At 39.7% G+C, this 21,115-nt stretch overlaps 3 protein-coding genes across 6 annotated transcripts; 1 reads left to right on the top strand and 2 right to left on the bottom strand.

Annotated features, from left to right (window-relative positions):
• The first annotated feature begins 2,514 nt into the window (after window positions 1-2,514).
• dnase1l1 (deoxyribonuclease I-like 1) lies at window positions 2,515-8,279 on the top strand. The gene is made up of 9 exons (XM_018700142.2): window positions 2,515-2,639; window positions 4,215-4,392; window positions 5,380-5,468; window positions 5,658-5,747; window positions 5,874-5,986; window positions 6,099-6,211; window positions 6,310-6,467; window positions 7,162-7,258; window positions 7,416-8,279. The coding sequence occupies exons 2-9, from the start codon at window positions 4,243-4,245 to the stop codon at window positions 7,593-7,595; spliced, it is 990 nt and encodes a 329-aa protein (XP_018555658.1). The 5' UTR covers window positions 2,515-2,639; window positions 4,215-4,242; the 3' UTR covers window positions 7,596-8,279.
• A 245-nt stretch (window positions 8,280-8,524) lies between these two features.
• LOC108899606 (L-rhamnose-binding lectin SML) lies at window positions 8,525-11,297 on the bottom strand. The gene is made up of 9 exons (XM_018700141.2): window positions 11,201-11,297; window positions 11,029-11,061; window positions 10,844-10,900; window positions 10,401-10,536; window positions 9,685-9,791; window positions 9,553-9,597; window positions 9,267-9,399; window positions 8,833-8,936; window positions 8,525-8,587 (listed from the first exon to the last, which is right to left on the bottom strand). Exons 1-9 carry the CDS (start codon window positions 11,223-11,225, stop codon window positions 8,571-8,573), a joined length of 657 nt encoding a protein of 218 aa, XP_018555657.1. The 5' UTR covers window positions 11,226-11,297; the 3' UTR covers window positions 8,525-8,570.
• Window positions 11,298-13,636: 2,339 nt separating this feature from the next.
• Window positions 13,637-20,894, bottom strand: LOC108899605 (tumor necrosis factor receptor superfamily member 14). Of its 4 annotated transcripts, XM_018700135.2 has the most exons (10): window positions 20,844-20,894; window positions 19,710-19,806; window positions 18,788-18,881; window positions 16,912-17,037; window positions 16,577-16,732; window positions 15,790-15,877; window positions 15,520-15,689; window positions 15,369-15,406; window positions 15,173-15,248; window positions 13,637-14,994 (listed from the first exon to the last, which is right to left on the bottom strand). In XM_018700135.2, the coding sequence occupies exons 2-9, from the start codon at window positions 19,749-19,751 to the stop codon at window positions 15,198-15,200; spliced, it is 765 nt and encodes a 254-aa protein (XP_018555651.1). In that variant the 5' UTR covers window positions 19,752-19,806; window positions 20,844-20,894; the 3' UTR covers window positions 13,637-14,994; window positions 15,173-15,197. The 4 variants fall into 4 exon arrangements, with proteins under 4 accessions (XP_018555651.1, XP_050924328.1, XP_018555656.1 ...); XM_051068371.1 differs by having other exon boundaries at window positions 13,637-15,248; window positions 20,844-20,893; XM_018700140.2 differs by lacking the exons at window positions 19,710-19,806; window positions 20,844-20,894 and adding an exon at window positions 19,049-19,072 and having other exon boundaries at window positions 13,637-15,248.
• Between the last annotated feature and the right edge of the window lie 221 nt (window positions 20,895-21,115).

Below are 21,115 nucleotides of genomic sequence, written 5' to 3'. Positions count from 1 at the left end.
AAAACCATGGCACTTATTGGTTTCTATTGATTAGATATGATCAAAACTAAATCCAAACATGTAGGTACAGAGAGCCAAAGGCCCCCCCTTCCCCAAACAGCTGCAGCACAGTACCTCATGATGTGACATAATGTTTCTAAATAGACAATAGATTAGATTGAGCCTCAGGGAATCCAGCATTGAGGATATGACTTGAACCACCTTAGCCCTGAGAGTCCAGTCCAGTTTCACAGCCAGTCAAGTAATGCTGTATTTGACCACAGCTAAAAGGAGAATGAATAACTGGACTGACATTCATCAGGTGCAGACATACGTGGCTCGAAATGAATGTTCATGTTGCTCAGTTTCTGCTGGATGTGTAGATAAGCCACTGTTTGCATTCTGCCTTTCAGTGTTCTTTTCACAGTAACTTAGTTGTTAGTTGCATTATAACTTATTATTATTTTTCAGAGTGTATATGTACTCTATATGCCATAACACTTACAGTTTATTCTCCTCAGCCCGTTCTCTGATGTTGTTCTCCCTGATGCCCACACCAATCATCTGATCTCTTTTGTCCCAACAAGTGCGTGGCTCCTCATATGGTAAACCCCTCTTTATTATTAGTCAGTACACACACACTCTGCATATGTGCTCTACCGGTGGTTCCCAAACTGATATCTAACATGGCTCCTTGAATGTGCCATGTCTGCTCCCTACCTGTAATCACATTCAGTATTTGTCCAGTGGAGCTCTGACGATCAGAAGTACAGTAAGTGTCATCTGGATCACTCTCTCCTGCAGGTACTGTCCTCACGTCACTGCAGCTGTCTCTGAAAGTTTCCAGTGCTGGCTACAGCTGCTTTACATCAAGATTTACCTGCACACTTTGAGCTGGTTTCCTGGGCTCGTCTTCATCATTTCTAGAATCATGACCACTGTGGCAAATATACCCATAAGGTACAAACAATATTTATCTGTCAATACCAAAATTTACATTAGATTAATTAGAGCAGCAATTCTTATACACACACTGTAGAATCTATGACTTTAGTGTGACATTAAAGAACAGCTTAGTGTCTTGTGTCTTGTCCATGCCCATCTACCTTTGCAGAATACTTGATAGTGGACTGGCTGTAAGGTGCAGCTACCAGCAGGTTCATGAAGAGGAGGAAACTGATGAAGATGACCTCTTACCCCTAATGAATGTCTGTAGTGCTGATGTTGATCATTTTGTTAAATAGTTCAAAGTGTCAACTATAACAATCAAAAGAGCAGAGAGGGCGCACTGTGCTCACAAGGGGGCTGAACATCAACTCAGTGATTTTCTCAGACATGCACAGAAAGTCTTGTAAAATGCTAAGACAAACAAACAAAACAAAAATGGCCAGGGGAGGGCAGGCAGATGCTCCTGTCACTTGGTGGCGCCAGCTGCTGTCTTTCACCACACAGTCACAGTCACACCACAATAGTTGAGCTTGATAGATGGATGACTCCTGCACCACTGAGTTGACTGGCAGGGAGACACAGTTGGTGGTTGATGGTTTACTTTATGCTGAAGAACCAAAATAAGGACTCTGGTACTTTGATTAAAGATTAAAGAACAACTGCAACAATCAGAATTTCCTATGACAACCTTTCCAGTCTGCTTGGCCTGTCTTTCAGCACCCTCTGTTGGTGCATTTAGAGTATTGTCGCTCTGATTCATCTCATGGGACATTGCTGGACATTTGATTGGTTTTTATGGAAAATGAAATATGTATCCTCTGAGGATCACTTTAACCCTGGTTTTCTGTTTAGGTTCCTGAGGACCAGAACCAGATCAAAAACCAGACTTTATGTTAGCTTGATACTTCATGACTTTTCCTAATTTATTAGAACTGAACACAGTTTTGAATGATGAGATGTTTCAGAAGCCTGTCCAAGAAGATGTCACATTACAACTGTTTGGAGTCTCAGAGACTTTAACTGGGAAATCTGATTAAATTCCAGGGGTTATCATATCCTCAGTATCTGTGACTGGTGTTTGTTCATAAGAGTTATGACTGGGAGTTAGAGAAAACATAACAGATGTCAAACAATGGTAATTGAAATATTTGAAGTTTTTTTCTACTCCATTTCAGCAGGCTTCATTTGCTACATTAATCGACATTACTGCTACACGCCTTTTTGTAATAAAAGACTGAGCATGAACTTTGTCTGAATCAGTTCCTCCTGCAATAAAAGGAAGCATATCACATAATCAAGAGATTATGTTTAGAGACACCATCCTGTTTCCTCCAAACAACCCCACCCAATCTAAAAATTCTACCTCCTCCTGCTTTGTCTTCACGCTCCTTTTTCAAAGCTGTACAGTAGGTGGAGAGAAGTGCAAACTTAACTTGAATACAACATCAATGCAGCCTTGAAGGTTCATTTTGTTTGACATGCCAATAAATGTAATAATTTAATATGCAAAGCCATTGAAGTGAAAGCTGATATTTTGAAGTATTAACTGAGGAAACTCTCTTGTCTGCACAGTGTCTACTGTAGCTTGCAGTCAGACCTCTCATAGACATAGAAGTCCCTCCCACAGGAAACACATGGCCAGGCCAGCTTCAAGTTTCACACAAGAGGAGGAGTAAGAAACAAACAGACATTCCAAATCCAAGAAGAAGCGGGTAAGTTGTCGCTGCTGCAGTTTGACTTACCTTTATTCTTTTAAGAGCAGCTCAAGGACTCAACTCTTACTGGGGAATGTGACTTGTAACCTGAGATGTGTATATGTTAGTGTATGTGTATATGTAGTATATATATGTAGTGTAGTGTGTGTGTGTATGGCGGAGTATCTATCATACTGACATAACACACATTTCAACAGGTTTGTAGCAGAAATCCTCCACTTGAAAGGGACAATACATATACATATATACATATACAGAGAGCATGGTAACAGTAATTATTATGGTTATGTTGTAAATAGATATATACTGTGTATAGTTAAGTAAACCTGTCATGTGTGCCGCTGGAAAACAGAAGTGTGAATAGCAGCTGTAAAACCCACAGCCCCTGAGTGACGTCATGTTTGTATTACCCCTGACACTGAATGTGAACAGCATTTGAAGCCTCTCCTGACCCTCGATCTGCCACAGGTCCACATGTTCACGCTGATGAGTGGTAGAGATTTTATGCGCGACTGTGTGTGGTATCAATGACTCTCTTGTATGTTTGAGTGTGTCTGTGTGGTGGGCTAATAGAGGAAGTGATAGCAGTGAGTGGCCTTTTTTATGACAGCTGCGTTTACCAGAAGATTAAAGATTAAAACATAACCATGAAAATGACATTTAAAGCAGGTCAAAAGAGGTTTTTTCTGACTTCATCAGGTTATTATGCTCAGCCACTGAGACAGAGAGGACTGACCCCTCAGTAAACAGTGGTTAGTTAGTGGTTAAACAGAGGTGAGGCTTACACTATTGGTCGATTGGGTGATCTGTTTCCTTGTTGCAACACCTAGACATCAGACTTGCTAGATAGTTTAAAAGCTATCACAATCACAAGCTAAGTTGATTTTACTGTTAGGTCACAGGTCACTATTGCCGCCTTCGGCCACAAAGAGTGTTGATCTGTCAGATAACAGTGTCATGCTCACCCTGGATGTAAGAATTTGACCCAGTACACCTTGCTGTTGAGTTTTTACTCTTTCAGTTTAAACTTTTCCAGGGTCTCTCACTGAAAAGTCTGTGGACTGAGCAGGAATGCATGAGGATTTGCTTGTGTGGCAGCTGTGCAATGTGGAAACAAACCCAGAAGCTAGAAAACTCACGCAGACACCTGCATAAAGAGCTATTAGGGAAAGTTCATGGTCTCAGAACAGGGAAATCAAAAGTATTTATAGGTGTTCTGAAAAGCTGAATGAAGAATGGAATGAATTTGGGATGCAACGATACCACTTTTTTTCAAATCGATACGATACCGATACTTCAATCTGAGTACTTGCCGATACCGGGTACTTGGTATTGGTGCACACCTAGAATGAATATTGGTGTGTGAATGGAGTGTGTATTGAGTGACAGGTCTGGGGGTCAGGCCTGTAATTCTCCTGAGCTGACTTGTATTTTTGTCTCACATGGCTTATCTGATGGAACACGAGCTCTTGTTTACATTTATGTAATACGTGCAGTCCACATTGTATTTACAGTTACTGCTGCTCCTGCAGTTCTTGTGTTGACACTGGATGTTTCTGTTTTCACCCCCAGAGGTTACTGTTTCTTGCAGCTCTGTGCCATGAGGTCGTCTTTCCTCCTCCTACTCCCCTTCCTCATGAGTGTGAGGGAGGCTAAAGGAGGATCAGACTTCAGAGTCTGTGCCTTCAACCTCCAACACTTTGGGGATTCCAAGGCCAAGAAGACAGAGGTCATGCAGATTCTTACCAGGGTAGGACAAAGACAGATGGAGATACTTTGATATTTGACCTCTGTCTTAAACATCGGTGGGCGAGTGTTTGTAATTATTTCCTTTTAGATTTCAGCCCTCAAATTACTGTGTAATTACCTGGTGTACAGGGTGTCAATAAAATACTCTCTGTGTATATAAGTAAGTACAAACTTAGATGACTTAAGAGGAGCATCTATTCTGTAAGTACAGGGAACAGTAATGGGACAACTGGTGATATTAACAATAAGACTATTTACACTGTTATTTCTTTCAAAATTACTCAGAAATATTGCAAAGTAATATTGTTAATTTTGTGTTCGCGCTTGTTGCTGAGAAACAAAATATTAGGCTAAGCTAGGGGGAATGTTTTACCTTTATAGCTGTAGTTATGGGTCATGATCAGCTCATGAACAATTCAGGGGCCAAATACAAATTCTTTACTGAGCATTACTGGACAACAGACAAGTCTGTGGTGTGTGGGCTGTATAACAGAGCAGTTCATACTCATCTCTTTTCACTCTGCGTAGTGACAGGCCGTAATAGCTTGTTCACCCCCTTTTTGGATGAAAGGTTTACAAATATAAAACCACTATGGCTTAAAACTTCATAACAGGAGTTAGACCTTGGTCATAGTTTGAGGTGTTTGATCAATTGTTCTACAAACATCTTTTTTACACTGGTTGTCTATGGGGAAGATGCTTTTTGGGCTGCAGGGGATTTTTTTTTGTTGCAGTACTGTGTGTGGCTACTGGGACAAACTGGCAGCAAGGTTGTATAGGTACAATCCTCATACCCAAACACTCTCTTAGAGCAATTTGTACTTACCCAGTTAGAATTTTATTAGTACCAAAAATGTCATTTGTGAGCTGTTATCACTAAAACGCAAAAAACAGACAAAAATCTGAATCTTCTTTCACTCTCCTCTGTGATTTGTTTCTATGTGTTACAATGCAAATCACCTTGTCACTGCTGTGATTTCTGTTCCAGATCATCACTCGCTGTGATGTGTGTTTGCTTCAGGAAGTGAGAGACAGTAAAGAAAAAGCTTTACCAAAGTTGCTTGCAAGCCTTAACAGGTAACTAATCACTTGCTCACACGCACACACACACACACACACACACACACACACACACACACACACACACACACACACACACACACACAACCGTCATTCCTGACTGTTCTTCACACAGAGACACAGCTGACTCAAACAGTAGTACTAACAATGTATCCTCTTCTCTGTCTGTGTCCCTTCAATATTCAGCTATGACAGTAAACATAAGTATGATGCTGTGGCCAGTGAGAGGCTGGGCAGGTCTGAATCATACCAGGAGCAGTATGTGTTTGTTTACAGGTGAGCTGAACTGTGTTTGTGTGTGTGTGTCTACATTTGTGCCACTTTGCAGAATGATGTACAAGAAAGTTATTAAAACTTTAAGGACAGACAGTAATGTGTAGGTTGTACTCTGAATGTGTGCAGGACTGATACAGTGACAGTCACTGGCCAGTATCAGTATCCTGACGATCGACCAGGAGATGTTGATGCTTTCTCCAGAGAGCCTTTTGTTGTCCGCTTCAAAGCCCCAAAGGCAGGTCAGTTCTCCAACACTCAGGTTCCCAATCTAAAAAAAAATCGATCCATGGAGCTGTTTAGGCATATAAACACCTGCATTCTTCCTCTCTCCCACCCCATCTATGTATTCAGTTATAAAGGAGTTTGTCCTCATACCTCAGCACACCACTCCAACCAACACCACTAAGGAACTTGATGCACTGTATGATGTTTTGCAACATGTTAAAAAGATGTGGAAAACTGAGGTAAAAGCTTATATTGCTGAATGTTAATGGAAACCAGTTTCAGTTACGATTTTGTCGTCTAACCGTGGGTGTTGTTGTGTATGTGTATATGTGAACAGAATGTGATGCTTCTTGGAGATTTCAACGCTGACTGTGGTTACCTCGCTAAGAAGAACAGGAAGCATGTGCGCCTGATTACAGAGAAGAGCCTTACCTGGCTCATTGAAGATGAAATAGACACCACTGTGCGATCGACCACCTCCTGCACCTATGACAGGTGAACTCACACTCCTTAAGGACTGGTCATTACAGGAAGTTTTTACTACAGTCTATGAGCATTTCAGTATCACACATCTATTGATTAGGTCCCAAGGATCTAACTGAAGGATGATGTATCTAGTGCGCTGTCACTGTGGCTGTTAGTTTGTCCCTGTGTGCAATGAGTATGTTGTGCCAAATTTCTATGAGACTAGTGTGGATGGAACCCATAACCACAGTATCAGCAGGCAGTGTAGAGGAGAGAATGAATCAGCTGGCCTGAAAGCTATGCCAATGACAATGAGAGACAAACACAACACAACTTAAACATTACTGCCTGTTCTCTATCTGTCTCAGCAGACAGGTCAGCTCACCTATAAACACATACTGCTCCTGGTATGCCTCTCACCAGTCACAGTGTTCACTGCTGATTGATGAGGATCAGGTTTATAAAATGTTAGAACAATTCTCAGTGAGCTGTTTGGGAGCTGTCAGTCATAATGCTTGTCCAGGTACCTGCTGTTGAGAGCTTGATCTTGGTGTGACAAGATTGGTGTCATTTACCTGGGCCCAGTGAGCAAAACCTTTAATCCCTGTAACTCTTATGCTGTTTTGAAATTTGGTGTGACCGGGCCTTAACTCTTGCACATGCCCTCATATGATGAGTACACATCAGTAAAGTTTGGGTCTGTCCATTCTGTGTGTTACAACAGGATCGTTGTGCATGGGGAAAAATTTGCCAGAGAAATTGTGCCTCTTTCAGCCAAACCATTTGACTTCCAAAGGGAATACGGACTCACAGAGGAGCAGGTAACGGGCTGTGTGTGTCTATGTGTGATTGAGAATATGCAGAATATGCAGAAACCCCAAATAAAACCCTCAATCCTGCTCTGTGTAAGCTCTATAATATCCCCTTAGTCTTACTAAATGTGTGCTGAGGTTTGAAAACTGTTTCTTCTGTGGTCAGGCGCTTGAGGTCAGTGACCACTACCCAGTGGAGGTCCTGCTGAAGGTCGTGAACTCCAGGCTCTTCTTTAATGGTGCCACTTCTTTGGCATTGACTGGCACAAAGGAGACAACATCCAAATCAAAGTTCTTGTCTTTGTTTGTCCTCAGCTACCTCGTGTCCCAAGTCTTGATACTGTAGTTAAATAATAACAATCTCAGGACAGTGTACTTCATGAACTGATGAGAACTTCCCCAATGTGTAGAGTCCAACTCGCCAAATATCACTGATAACACTCCACAGAAACAGTCCTTCATGTTGGCTTCAATGTTGGGGGGAACAAACAGAAAATTACACAACTGATGACCTTGATCTTGATATAATTCACCATATTACAAAAATGTATTTACCTGTGTATCTGCATGGGAGTCCTCAGTAAGATTTAAGTTTAAGAAAAAGTACAGATGCTGCCTGATAGAAAATCTGGTATCCTGTAAAATACATTTAAAGGATTTCAAAGAAAATGTGACAGTGTTGAAAACCAGAAGTATATCTCAGTTCATAGTGAGAATGTTGCACAAATCATTAAGCTGTAGGTAAAAATGTAGTGATTCATGTGTACAGAATTGATGCACTGAAATAAGTAAATGGAGCTGATGAGTTACTGATGTGATGGGACAATTTATCAAGTACCTCCTCTGTAAAATGGTGCTGTAATCTAGGGGTGGTGGGTGGTGGTGGGGTTGGTCTATATTTCAACAGACCACTATTACTGAATACTGATGCCTTATATACAGTAAAAGCAATGCACTTTGTAAATACTCTTGTTGAGATTTTGGTTTGCTTCTCTCATTTCTGCGTGGAAAATACATGGAATTATTTGTCCTTGCTCTTTTTTTCTCCCTTTTTTTCCCTCATAATCTCAGGGTTTAGGACTGAAGATGTCCCAACAAGATCAACTAACTTAAATTTCCGGAGAAAATATTGTCTCTTATTCAGGCCAAGAAATTAAAACAGTGTATGATAATATTTGTGTGACCAAAGCTTGGCTGTTCTTCACATTTCTTGAGCCATTACTCATAATCATAAAGGAACACAACCTTTTTTCTAATCAATCAAATCAGCCAAAGTTAATCAAATGTATTTTATTCAGTGTATCTATACTATTTCCTCCTTTTACGCAGCAACAGGATCTGCAAAAGAACAGATGAAAGATTTGAACTCAGATTTTAACAGATTTTTACTAACAACACAAAATGTTGTGTTAGTTTATCTCCAACAATTGTTCATTTTCTTATTTTACTGCATAAAATTGAAAAAAACAAACAAACAAACAAAACAAATAAAAGAACAAATACATCCTTACTACATAACATGTGCATTTTAGATTGACAGAGGCTACATGTTAAGAACACTGTGTGGCTCTTGAGCTACTTACTCTGACATGTGTAAGCCAGCTCCAGGTACTTGTAAGTACCATCACAGGAGTTGCCCAACACTGAGCTGCTTGCTCTCACAGTGCAGTTGTTTTTCCCATTACACCTGTGGATGCAGACTGACATGAGTAACTGTGTACCGGAGCAGATAAAATATGGCATCTCTTGTAACCTTTTAATGGTTTTGTTGACCAATTCGTAAATAAGAGATTCTTTAAAAAAAATCTAAAAATATTTTTATTTCAGAATTATTGATTATTGGGAAATCTCATCCTTTTATAATTACACCTACAATACAATAATGAGTGCAAAAACGGAAGGGTCAGTTCAATTGAAAGGGAACATGGTCTCAGGCTTTTGGACCCCACTGTATTCATATACATACATTCTTCTTACATTTGTGCTATGAATGACATCTGAAACATTTGGTTTGTACCTGTCAGCAACTTTGCTGGTGGGGTGTGAACAGTTGACATCCTCGAGGTGAGCAGAAGGCTGCTTGTAAGCACATGTAGTCCGATCATGACGTCCAAAGTCAGCACCATGAACAAATATAACCTGCCCATCACCTGCAAAAAGAAGAGGAAATGCTGAAGAGGTGGAGATAAAAAAAAAAATTGGTTCAGACATTTGTAGCTAATGCTATTTTTGAAAGCCAACTGATCCAAGGAACAAGAGAAATGTATCTAAGTGTATGACACGAATGTAAAATATGATCTTACCACACTGCAGGTGTGCCATAGAGTGCTCACATGTTATGAGGTGAGCTGTCAAAATAACAGGAATCAGATTAATGAGAGCAGTCATCAAACTTATTGAATCTACTGTTAGTTTCGTGCAGACATGTGACTGACTTGCTGCCACGCAGGTGTAGGTGGTCTCCAGGTATTTGAACGTGTCACTGCAGGGATCAGTTGAAAAGATACTTGTGCTTACTTCACACACCTTCTTACCATCACACCTGCAGGAGAACAGAGCAAATTTTCAGCACAAAAAAAAGGCAACAACACACCAAAGCTGAATAAACACTACACTGCTGTGACTTATAGACACGGTCCTCATCATGTGAGGGATTAGTCACCACTTAGAAGTAAGTTTAATTTAGGAAGAATACATTCAGGGAAAAAAAGGAGAAATATACAGCTCCTTCTCCTTCCCCTCAGAAGAGAAAGAGAGAGAAAGAAAGTGACAAAACTTACACTTGCAATAACTAAGTCACTAGGGGGGTAGAGTTGTTTGTCAGTTGTTTAGTACGGAGCAGGAAGTGTTGCTACTGGAAACAGTCACAGTGTTGACACTGAAGCAACACAGTAAAGTTGGCTCTAAAACCAAAACAATGAGCTGAGACAGCTGAGGGGAACTGCAGTGTTGGTAATATTTCTCAGTTGGTTCATCACTACCAGTGGCACCATTGTTTTTACACACTGTCATTGGCTCCATTGTCAATATAAGCACAGCTTTAGACGAAAAGCTGAATGAAAAAGACAAAAAATGTACTGCAATTATAGAACATAAGAACGACATTGATCAATAAGAAATTCCTTGCAGGTTTATTCTTCAAAATATGTACCTTGCCTTGAGGGTGTCCACAGCACCCTGCAGAGAGCACTGTGTATTGGCAATCTCCTCTGGAGTTTTTCCTCCGCTGCAGGTCTCAGCGTCTGCACGTCCATACATTGCTGTCTGCACACTGATCACTCCAGTGTCTATTACACACCACAGAGGAGAAATAAGAAGTACGAAGCAGCAGAACATAGAAATACTGAGCCAAGTGCAATAGCAAAGGTTCTAAATACTTGTGTCAATGTGATATTTCAGATATTTCAATGTGAAAAAAGTGAAGGGGTCTGAATACTAATTATTGGATTATTGGTTTAAAGTGAACAGTAAAAACTCTGGTGAGATTCTGAGGATATATTCTTGATGAAGGAACTGAAATGAGACAGAATTTGAGCCATTCAGATGAAAATTAACCTGATGCTGTAAATAGTAACATAATATACAGAGTCTTACCACAGCTCAGGCGGTGGACATGGGCTCCACAGGTGGTAGCTTTCTCTGCACTGACACCTATAAAGCACATATAGTGGTATTAGTTTAATTTAACACAAAGGCACATGCATTCTCATAACACACACACACACACACACACACACACACAGAGTGAGAGAGAGAGAGAGAGAGAGAGAGAGATTTACCTGTGCTTAGAAGCAGACAGGTTGCTGCCAGCACTGAAAGACAAACAGCACAGTCAAGTTTTATGTCAGCCAAATATAAAACCTGGAAAAAGATTCAGTGAGGTTTAAATGTACCAGAAGTTTGAGTTCTCCCTACACCCTCAGTCCCCTAACAAGGAGACAGTATACTCACAGAGTGAGGTGCTGAAGCAGATCATGGTTTTAGAGGACCCGGTGAGACTGACAGTGGCTGGCACACACACGCTCAGTATATACTCATTTGACAGTTTGCACAAACTTGAACCCGACCCTGCTGGCTCCAATTCAACTGGCTGCATCTCCAAAACATGAAGCCAGATTCTGCTGATTGCTCATCTGAGATCACTTTGAGGGCATTAACTCAGTGATTATAAAACACTACTATGAGGAAACACATTGGTTTATTTTTCATCCCTTGCATCATTTTTTGTCAGTTTTTTGTTTTTTATTTGAGAAGTGATACAGTGTGATAATGACAAGTCATTATCATGTATTCTGAGTCATGTTGGTGTCCACCTGATGAATGTAAGTCTAATATATTCCCTCTCCTCTCTTTTAGCTCAGCTCTGCTCTCTAAGACAAATATCTTTATCTTTAGCTGCTAAATGCTCCACTATGTTCAGCAACTAGTTGCTAAGTGTGTCTGTCTGAGCATGTGGTGTTTATCAGAGCTTGTTTATCATGGTCACTGTTAGGGAAAGATGGTGGTTACAGTTAATAAAAATGTGAACGATAAGTGCAGATCTGTGACAGGAAATGAATACTGGTCTCCTGCATTAAATATGCTTTGAACCCATCCAGCACTCCAGACTCCACACCCTTACAGTCTACCTCACTACATACAGCACAGTGCACAGCACTTCCTCATAGTGTCAAAACCTGAGCTCAGACTGAGCAGAACAAGCACAGAGAGCTTACTGGTGTCAGTGGTAATCCTCATTGATAACCAGAATATTTTACTGAGGATGGTAAGGTCTGAAAGAGTTATTATTAAGATTGTTCTTTTTAAATATGTTCCCCAAAACAGATGACTTTCACAACGTCTGAACCCAGTAGTTTACTGTGGTGAGTATACTGTATGATCCACTAAATGGCAAAAAAAAAAACTGACGTTAATAGATTTCAGTGTGTAAATATGTAATTTAGTCAAACATCAACCATTTGTGTGCAGAAGCAGCCGCACAGATCCACCTCTGATAAACACACTGAGGATTACATGTGGAAACAAGAGCAAACGTCCTGTCACACAAGACAAATAAGAAGAATTCAAGTCAGCTGAGGACAAATACAGGCATGCCCCCCACCACACACACACACACACACACACACACACACACACACACACACACACACACACACCTCACTCATTACACAAGGCAACAAACTTAATCTTTATTTAAACCATTTAACCTAATTTATTAAGTGTTGGCTTTGAGTTGGTACAACTTTACACTTGTACTTATTTCAGTTTGCTTTAGTTAGAGGTCACTCAGCTCTATTCAGTTACCTAGCCAGATTTTTCAGGCAATAATTCAGCTAAAAGTTTAACTCTTAAAAATGACCTCATCAATAAGACAAGCTCAGTTGTTTCACAGACCAGCTGTATTTGTGTGTGTGTGTGTGTGTGTGTGTGTGTATGTGTGGTGTGTAGCAAGGAATCATTCATCACAGCAACTGTTTTAGCCTATTTTAACAGATACAACCTACATTATTAATGGAGGAGCTCCTCAGTCACACACTGTCTGTCATAAGGACAAAATAAGTCAAACATATGACTGAATATATGAATAAATAAAACAATTCATTATATCTTTAAAATAGCTCAAGGGAAGAATTAAGCTTTGCCTTAACCACTTCTCATTCGGTAAAAAATAAAATGAAAATACCTTTTCATTTACCGCTAATAAGTCGATCAAATAGATGCATTCATTTTATTCCTCCGTTTATCTTTAACCAGCTCATTTTGTTGTGTTATGAAGTGCAACAACAGCTCAAATAATTTACTGGTAAAAGTGCTTTTCAGCCACTAGATGTCAGTGAGAGTGTGCTGAGTCCAGCTGAGTGGCTCTGTCGTTGTTCTGCCTTTACACTGTTAAACCAACAGTGGATGCAGTCACAGAGTTGAGTATCCATTGGTGCATGAAACACATCCCAACAATCTCACCCCCTCACACTGTCTGTTGACATCCTGGATTCACCATTTCTTTGTTTGAATAAATAGAATCTGAGACTGTCTCACAAGTTCATACCTTTAATTTGATGCTGTATCTGAACTATTTTATTTTACTGAGGAGATTTACTCTTAGAGTATGTAGTATCCAGTTTTTATACATTTAAACTAAAGAACATTTGATCCATGACATATGTATGTTTTTATCAGCATAAAACAACCTTATTCTCTGTTTTTAAACAGACTATAGACTATGGTTAGAATAGATTAGAATAATAGATTATTGGTGACATGGTCCCTGACTCAAGATTTTTCTGTCTCACACATTTTCAAAAAAACAAGTGGATTTGTTTATATAAATCTGTACTTGGAGTTTAAAGAGTAATGCAGAGTAAAGAAACATACAGTACATTCACTTAGTTAAAAAGAGAAAAAGCTTCATTTACAGCATGAGCAGAGCTGGAGGAACAAGAAACTGCAACATGAAAAATAAAGCACATTCAGTACATTCAACACATTCAGCCCATAAAAACAAATGTTCTTTGATAGCACTGACATCAGCTGTGTGTTTTGCTCAGAGCTTCATCAGACTGATAGAAGTCTTTGTGTCTTTTCATGAACCTGATGAAACAAACACCTGTCTTCTTTCTGATTGGTCACTAATTTAATACATTCCACACATCCATCTACTTTGTATTCATTTGAATTTGGTCTCCAGTCCATTATTACACAAGTCCATCTTCTGTCTGTGCTGAGTTGATTATTTAAACCTTCACTTCCACTGTGGATTATGTTGAAGCCAATTAACATTGACCAGGACTCATTTTGTTTTAATCCAACATGTCTGCAGGAAATGTCCCAGAGTTAGACTACACTGTTTCAAACTACACATCACTATTTCAAACAGAAAACAACTTACAGCTGTGTCATACCTCCCAGGACCCTTCACTCTAAATGAATTTAACTAGTTACCTTAAGGAGCAGAGCCACACCTCAACTCCACCTCTAACACCTGTCAAATCTACACATTGTCCCTCCTTCCCTCATCCCTCCCTATTCTGCTGCGTTCTTCTCCCACGACTGAGTTCCTGTGATCAGAGTGGAGTCACGTCATGATGGAACCCCCACAGTCAGTCTGCCTCCACCCCCTCTTCAGTATGTCCTCCCAGACCAGTCTAACAGATGACATCCTTCACTACGGCCCTACACATCCACTCATCTGTCCTCAGCATCCAACACCTCCTTCTCTACTAAAACCTTTAAATGACATGTTGTTGTATCGTGTTCCTCACCAGTGAACTCACATTTAGAAAGCTGCAGTTTAACTCTCAGCTGTTGCTCCTGTCATTTCAACAGAATTGTCCAAAGGACCTGTGCAGCACAAACACTGGAACATTATTAACATATTAATGTTTGAATCATCTACAGGGATCATTAGATTCCAGTTGATTTACACCTGACAGTCAGCCTGCAGCATTCATACAACATATTGTTACTGATATTTCATAACTCACAAACACAACTTGAACTCAAGTGTGAGTAAATATACTGTGTTCATCATCCTTCCCAAATTAAAATGTCCACTGTGAAGGATTATTATAATGTTCCTCACTGGTCCTCTGATGGCAGCGATGTCCCATCATGCTGCAGTAAAGGACACTGTCCTCATCCTCTTCTGCTGATCTGGGGTCAGGTAGCAGTGTATGGGATCTGTAATCCATCCAGAAAGTTCTGGGTCTACCTCAGGGTCTCCTACCAGTTGGACGTGGCTGGAAAATCTCCAAAGGAAGGCAGCAGAGAGTCGTCCTGATCAGATGTCTGAACCACCTCAACTGGTTCCTTTCAATGTGAAAGATGAGCAGCTCTACTCAGAGCTCCCTCTGGATGAATCCATCTCTGACCATGATGTCAGCTCAGTCAATGAAAACTTCAAGGAAGAATTCACTGCTGTCTCACCTGCTGCTGGTCACTGTCATCACCTCTACTGCTGTTGATGTTCAACCATTTCTCTTGCTTCTTCAGGTTGGTGAACCTTTTTGGTGAAACATAAACAAATAAATTAATTAACTGAATTACTTAAGATTAACCAAGTATTGTCATCTACCACAGTGTACACATATATAGAGTTTGAAAAAGAGAATAACAAACATACCTCTGGGGGACTGTTCTCATTCTTTTTGCTGAAATGGCCTAAAAACAAAACCAATGAAAAACATCTTGATCAACAACATCATGACTTGACAGAAAGTTTTATCAAACATTAAACCATGATCACATTTCATCTGACTACACACAGATCTTACCTGTTAGACATTTTTTCTTTATGAATATGAATACGACTACAGCTGCTATTAATAACAAAGGCACTACAACACTGATCACAGTCACTGTCGTGTTTGAACTGTGTTCTCCACATTGAGCATCATCTGAAGCAGTTCCTGGTCTGATCAGCTGAAGGTTTATTGATTCACATCTGGAATGACAGAGGGACATTTTTACAGGAAAATGTATAGATACTACAAATTGACTGCAGTAAGAAACCAGGTGTGTGTCTGATGTGAAGTTTCACTTACTGTGTGTGTGGCTGACAAGATGTAAATGTCCCATTTGAAAATGTTCCATCAGTGCAGTCAGAGCACTCAGTGTCTGTGGAGGCTGTTCCTGTACAAACACACATTATATATATTAGTTAGCACTTGCTAATTAATGCTAATTCCATCAGTAACATAATAGCAGGCCAAAATAAAACCTGTCTGTTGTCAGACTGTTGGACTGAGTCTCTGTAGTTCCAACAACTCCAACAGATCAAATCACCTCAACTTCAGGAGTCACATTCTCTGTCATATCAGTAATTAACTTTATTACCTTGACAGGGCAAAAAGAGCAGGTGTGTATGTGCTGAACTGTTAGCAAGGGGCATTGAGAAAGTGAGCACAGGTCAGACAAATGGACAGGAAGCAATGATCCATTTCTTTTCCTCTGACTGGGAACTTTCAGACAGTCTGAAGTCGGACACTTCTTGAAAACACAAACCCATTAAATTTTCATATAGTTTCTCAGAAGCAATTTACACTGTATAAAGCTGATGTAAAAACCAAGCTGGAGCAGTTTTTTTGTGCCATAATCTATTAAAATTACTTTTTTTTCTTTTACACACTCTGCACATTGTAACCAATCAGCTTCTGTGGTTTTCCTCAGAGCAGTCAATCAATCATCCAAAAGTTCCATAACTGATGGCTCCAGGTTGACTGGATGGATCAGCTGACCTGCTCCACACTGAGACTTTTATGGTTTTATAGTTTTAAAACTTTAAAATCTAAACCTACAGTCTAATGTTAAAGTCAGAACAAGAAGACCAACCTTTTTTACTGATGTATTGTCCTGGTTCACAGTGTCTGTGTCTCTGTGCTGCCATACAGCCTTTGTCTTTGACGTCTATACAGTAGAATCCTTCCAGTGGTTCACAAACTGTATCTGATGTTGATGTACATGAAGTCTTTATCTTCAGATTAGAACCTGTCAACACATATAGAGGTTACATATAGAGATGCAGAACTTCTATTCTCTTTTTCTGACATCTTTAGGAAATCTGATAGTGAATCCAGTCTATGAATACATGGGAAAACATCTGCATCAATGCATAAATGTGGATTTAAGTTTCTATGAATAATTAGAAAATATTAACTGAAATCTACCTGCGTCACAGTTTGTGCAGGGAAAACATTGTTTAAGTCCAGCAGGTTGATTCATGAAGCTTCCATATAAGCAGGGCAGACAGGTAGTATTTCTGAACTCTGTACAATCGGTTTCAACACGACTTCCTATTGAAAAAAAAACAGCCATTTAATTTCATGCATTATGTTTCTATCGAATGACAATGTAAAATCTTGAGGGTCAAGCACATATTTTTTGCCACTTAGATTTTATTAAATCACTATGTAAATAACATAACAAAACACTGCCAGGCACTAGTCACACATGATGTACAGGAAATTAGACAGGGGGTGTTGTTACAGCACAATATAATTTATATATATATATAATATAATTTATTTATTTAATATAATTTATCTCTAGGTATGCATGATAGAGCGTACAAAAAAAAGGGAGAGGTGACTAATTAACATCACTCTAAGCATTCTAAATCTTTCTATCTCATGAATCACTTTAATGATTTCAAGCCAATCATCTGTGGTAGTGATTTGCCTCCAAAACTTCTCCAACATGTCATTAGTTCCTCCTGGTCAACTATATTTTGTTTATACCTTGGGGAATTGAACTGTGTGTAATTAGACAAATAATACCTTATGGTTTCTGATAATACAGTGTTCATGTTTGTTGTTTAAAATCTTTAAGCTGCCCTCTCATTCCGCCATTCTCATTCCTCTGCTCCCCATATCCTCGACTACGTCTGTGGCGTTATTGTAGAGTCAGAGCCATTTTCTCAGTAGATCCTCATTGTAGCAGGATAGGGCGTCTGGAAACAGATCAGTCTCTCCTTGAGGATTTTCTTTATGTCTTTATACTCTCTGAATTTATTGTTCACTTCAGTTGGGAAGTCTTGTGTAAACGCCACAACTTTAACTTCACATATGATCTTCTTTGCCCATGTTTTAAGTACTTTTTCTTTGGTGTCATATCTCAGGAAGTTAACAAGGATAGCTCATGAGGCCGTGTCATTCTGAGGTTTAGGACGGTTTAGGTCGTAATTCATGTTGACCTCCAACTTTGTCTTTAGGAACTTGTCAATGAAAGTTACCATTGAGTTTAATGCTGTATATGTGTATATTATGACGGCACGATCTTCCCTCTAGATCCGTAACTTTGGCTTGAAGGAACTTCTGTTGTGTTGTGTGAATGGAGCAGAGCATCCCTTAACTCTGTCTCCATTTCCTCCACTCGTTGCTCTGCTTCAATTAGCCGCACACTGTGGTTACGAACATCTCTGACGACACTCATTTCTGACTTATCTCCATTTTGAAGTTGTTGAGTTCCTGTTTGATATCATTTCTAAAATCATTTTTAAAATCCATTAATTCTTGCTTGAGTTCAGTTTCCAAACTTAGTATGTCTCTGCCAAGTTTTGGATAGCTCCAGCTGTGCTGTCTCTCTCCTCACTGCCAGACTCCATTTTTTTCACATTGGTTACATCGTCATATGTTGTTTTCTTTTACTTTACGTCATTGTCTTTGCTTTTTCCCGAGACAGTTTTCATGTTTTAGTGGAGCATTTTTTACTAAATTGACTGAGACAGTTTTCAATCTATGCTGCCATCTTGAAAGGCTCACCTGGAAGTCAGGTATGTTTTGAGCTGATGAAGGTGACATACACTGCTGTCTACTACAGTTTCATTCTTCTCACTCTCACCACATGAAGACAAAGTTTAAAACATTCCAGCCTGTTCTTTTACTGTTGGAATTAAAGTCCAGTCAGATTCAGGTGCTTCACTGATACATTTCACTTGTGAACAGAAACAGCTCATGAAGTATGTTTGACACCTGGAAGCACAACACAGACTCCATCTGTAACTACCACAGTGAAATGTCCCTTTAACATTCAGCTGGATCTTACCAGGTGGACACATGGGACAGCATTCATTCCCTATCTGATACTCTGCTGGATGACAGGTCAGACTGCTTCCACTGAAGACTTTCATCAAAAGTATCTGTGAAGAAGAAGAAGAAGAAGAAGAAGAAGAAGAAGAAGAAGAAGAAGAAGAAGGAGAAGAAGAAGAAGAAGAAGAGGGTTATTGTCTGGTTGAAATATTAACACTGTCAACAACTGGTCTGAATGAATCAGGCAGAGAATGTAAAGATTAAAGAAATGACTGACAGCCACCATGAGGTGGAAAATGACCAGAGGAGGAGGGAAGGTGAGTGGAGGAGGACGCTGCTGCCAGCCAGGACCAAAGAAGGAAGATAAAGATCTGGAGAGGAAGAAGAAGACTGAACACTGAAATGACCAAAGAACAACTGTTCTTCCTTTCTACTTTATGAGTTACAGATACTTCTTGTCTTTCTATATTCATCTACTAATTCAAAGTTAAAAAGGTACTTGGTATGAGACCAGTCCTATTCTACTGTATAACATAGTTGCTTAAGTTGTAATTATAGATAATCATGTCTTCAGTAATTTTAAATATATTTACAAACAATTTTAAACCTGCTGCGCGTTCACATGTGCATAAACAGTTCATGTGCCACAGCACTGTTTTTGTCATATTCTCCTACCACCACTTATTTTCACCTCCCACAGATGTTCACTCAGTAGAGCTGATGAAGCCTCTGATGAACAGAGAAACACCTTCACTGTCTCAGTTTATATTAGTTTCTTTCTGGACACTGAAATGACTGTGTATGAGTGACAGAGAGAGACAGAGTCAGAGAAGAAAAAGGTTTACAAACTCAGAGATGTTAAAGAGGAGGAGCAGTGACAGACATTACTGCCTGTCAAACACAAGCCTCCTGTAATGTTCTGCAGTAAACAGCTTTACCAACAGAGATGCAGCTGTCAAAGGTTTTCCTCTGGAAGTCATTTTGAAAGGCAGGTTGGTTGTTTTCAAGTCTTTATCCAAACCAGGAGGAGAACATCTGGAAACAAAGAGAAGTCATTCACTGCACTGAGCAGTAGGTAACCTGCTTACTGTGAGTGAGAGACTGAGAGGAGCCTGGTTAACTCTCACATTTCTGCTGATAATGGAGCTGTTTCTGATCATGTTTTAAACAGTCAACACACAGATGTAGAACTGGTCTGAACCTGAGCCTTTGTTTTTCTTTCCTTTGGTGAATGATAACAGGATCTTTGATTTTTCAGCTCACTGTTCAAAGTTCACATTATTAAACTTCAGCTGTTTCATTTCAAAGCTCATCCAGTCTCTCATGTCACTGAGTTTTCAGAGATCAGCTGAACAGCAACAAGTGTCTTGTTTCTGTTATTGGACGGTGAGTGATAGACTGAGCTAACATACTGTAGCCTATGTCCACACAGCACAGCTCAGACCTGTTACCATGTGAACAGAAGTTTTCTATGATAGCTGCAGTAAGATGAAAGGAATTAAACTCAGTCAAACTGAAAGCGAAACTAAAAGATTTATACAACTGAACAGACTGGAGCAGTTTCTACAGTGTAACAGTCTCTTCCTTTGAAAACATCATTAATAAAAACCAGTGTAAACCAAGCAGATATCACAGCTAGAACTAAAGATACATTATAGTCCTGACTCCTACAGCAGCGGATCAGGGCGAGGCCTCTGTTCTCTGATCGTTAGGATTGACTTTTCATTTCCATGTAAACACTTTATTGTTATTATATTATTACTATTATATTTTTATTGCTGCAGTAGAAGCTGCTCCACTCTGCTGCTACTGAGCTGTTACACTCTCAGACTGTTCTCTGTTCTATTAATCTACTGTATTTATGGACAGAAACATGGTGAGCGGATCTCAGTAGGCCTGTACAGACCGTGAAACCACTAAAAACGTTTTACTGCGCAGTTTCATGAACTGTAACATTTAGTGGTGACAAGCAGTTTAATCCGTAACATAACCACATACTGGTCCTACCAGTACTGTATCCTGTGGTGTGAGAAATAACACAAATAAGTAAGATAGAGATTCATTTAACTTACCGTCTCTGGTGCGAGGCAAACTGCGCAGGTTCCTTATCTCAGCGCTCAACTGAGTGCTGAAAAGGTGTGGTTTTTTAAAATGTGTCATGCTGGATTTACAATCACAAAACCAAGCAAACAGCACGATACATTCAGATCAGGTGTGTGAGCAATGGTGAAAATGCAAAGAGCGGTAAAGGGGAAATCTGTGACACATGAGCCAAAAGAAAGAAACTGAGAAGCTCCTGCGCAGTCACTGGTTCAATTATAAGCTAGAACTGAGAGAAAGTAAT

This window comes from Lates calcarifer, unplaced genomic scaffold, assembly GCF_001640805.2.
Source record: "Lates calcarifer isolate ASB-BC8 unplaced genomic scaffold, TLL_Latcal_v3 _unitig_4442_quiver_1048, whole genome shotgun sequence".
NCBI lineage: Eukaryota > Metazoa > Chordata > Actinopteri > Centropomidae > Lates > Lates calcarifer.
The sequence above is the reverse complement of the archived record's forward strand: the minus strand, read 5'-3'. Positions and strand labels throughout refer to the sequence as shown.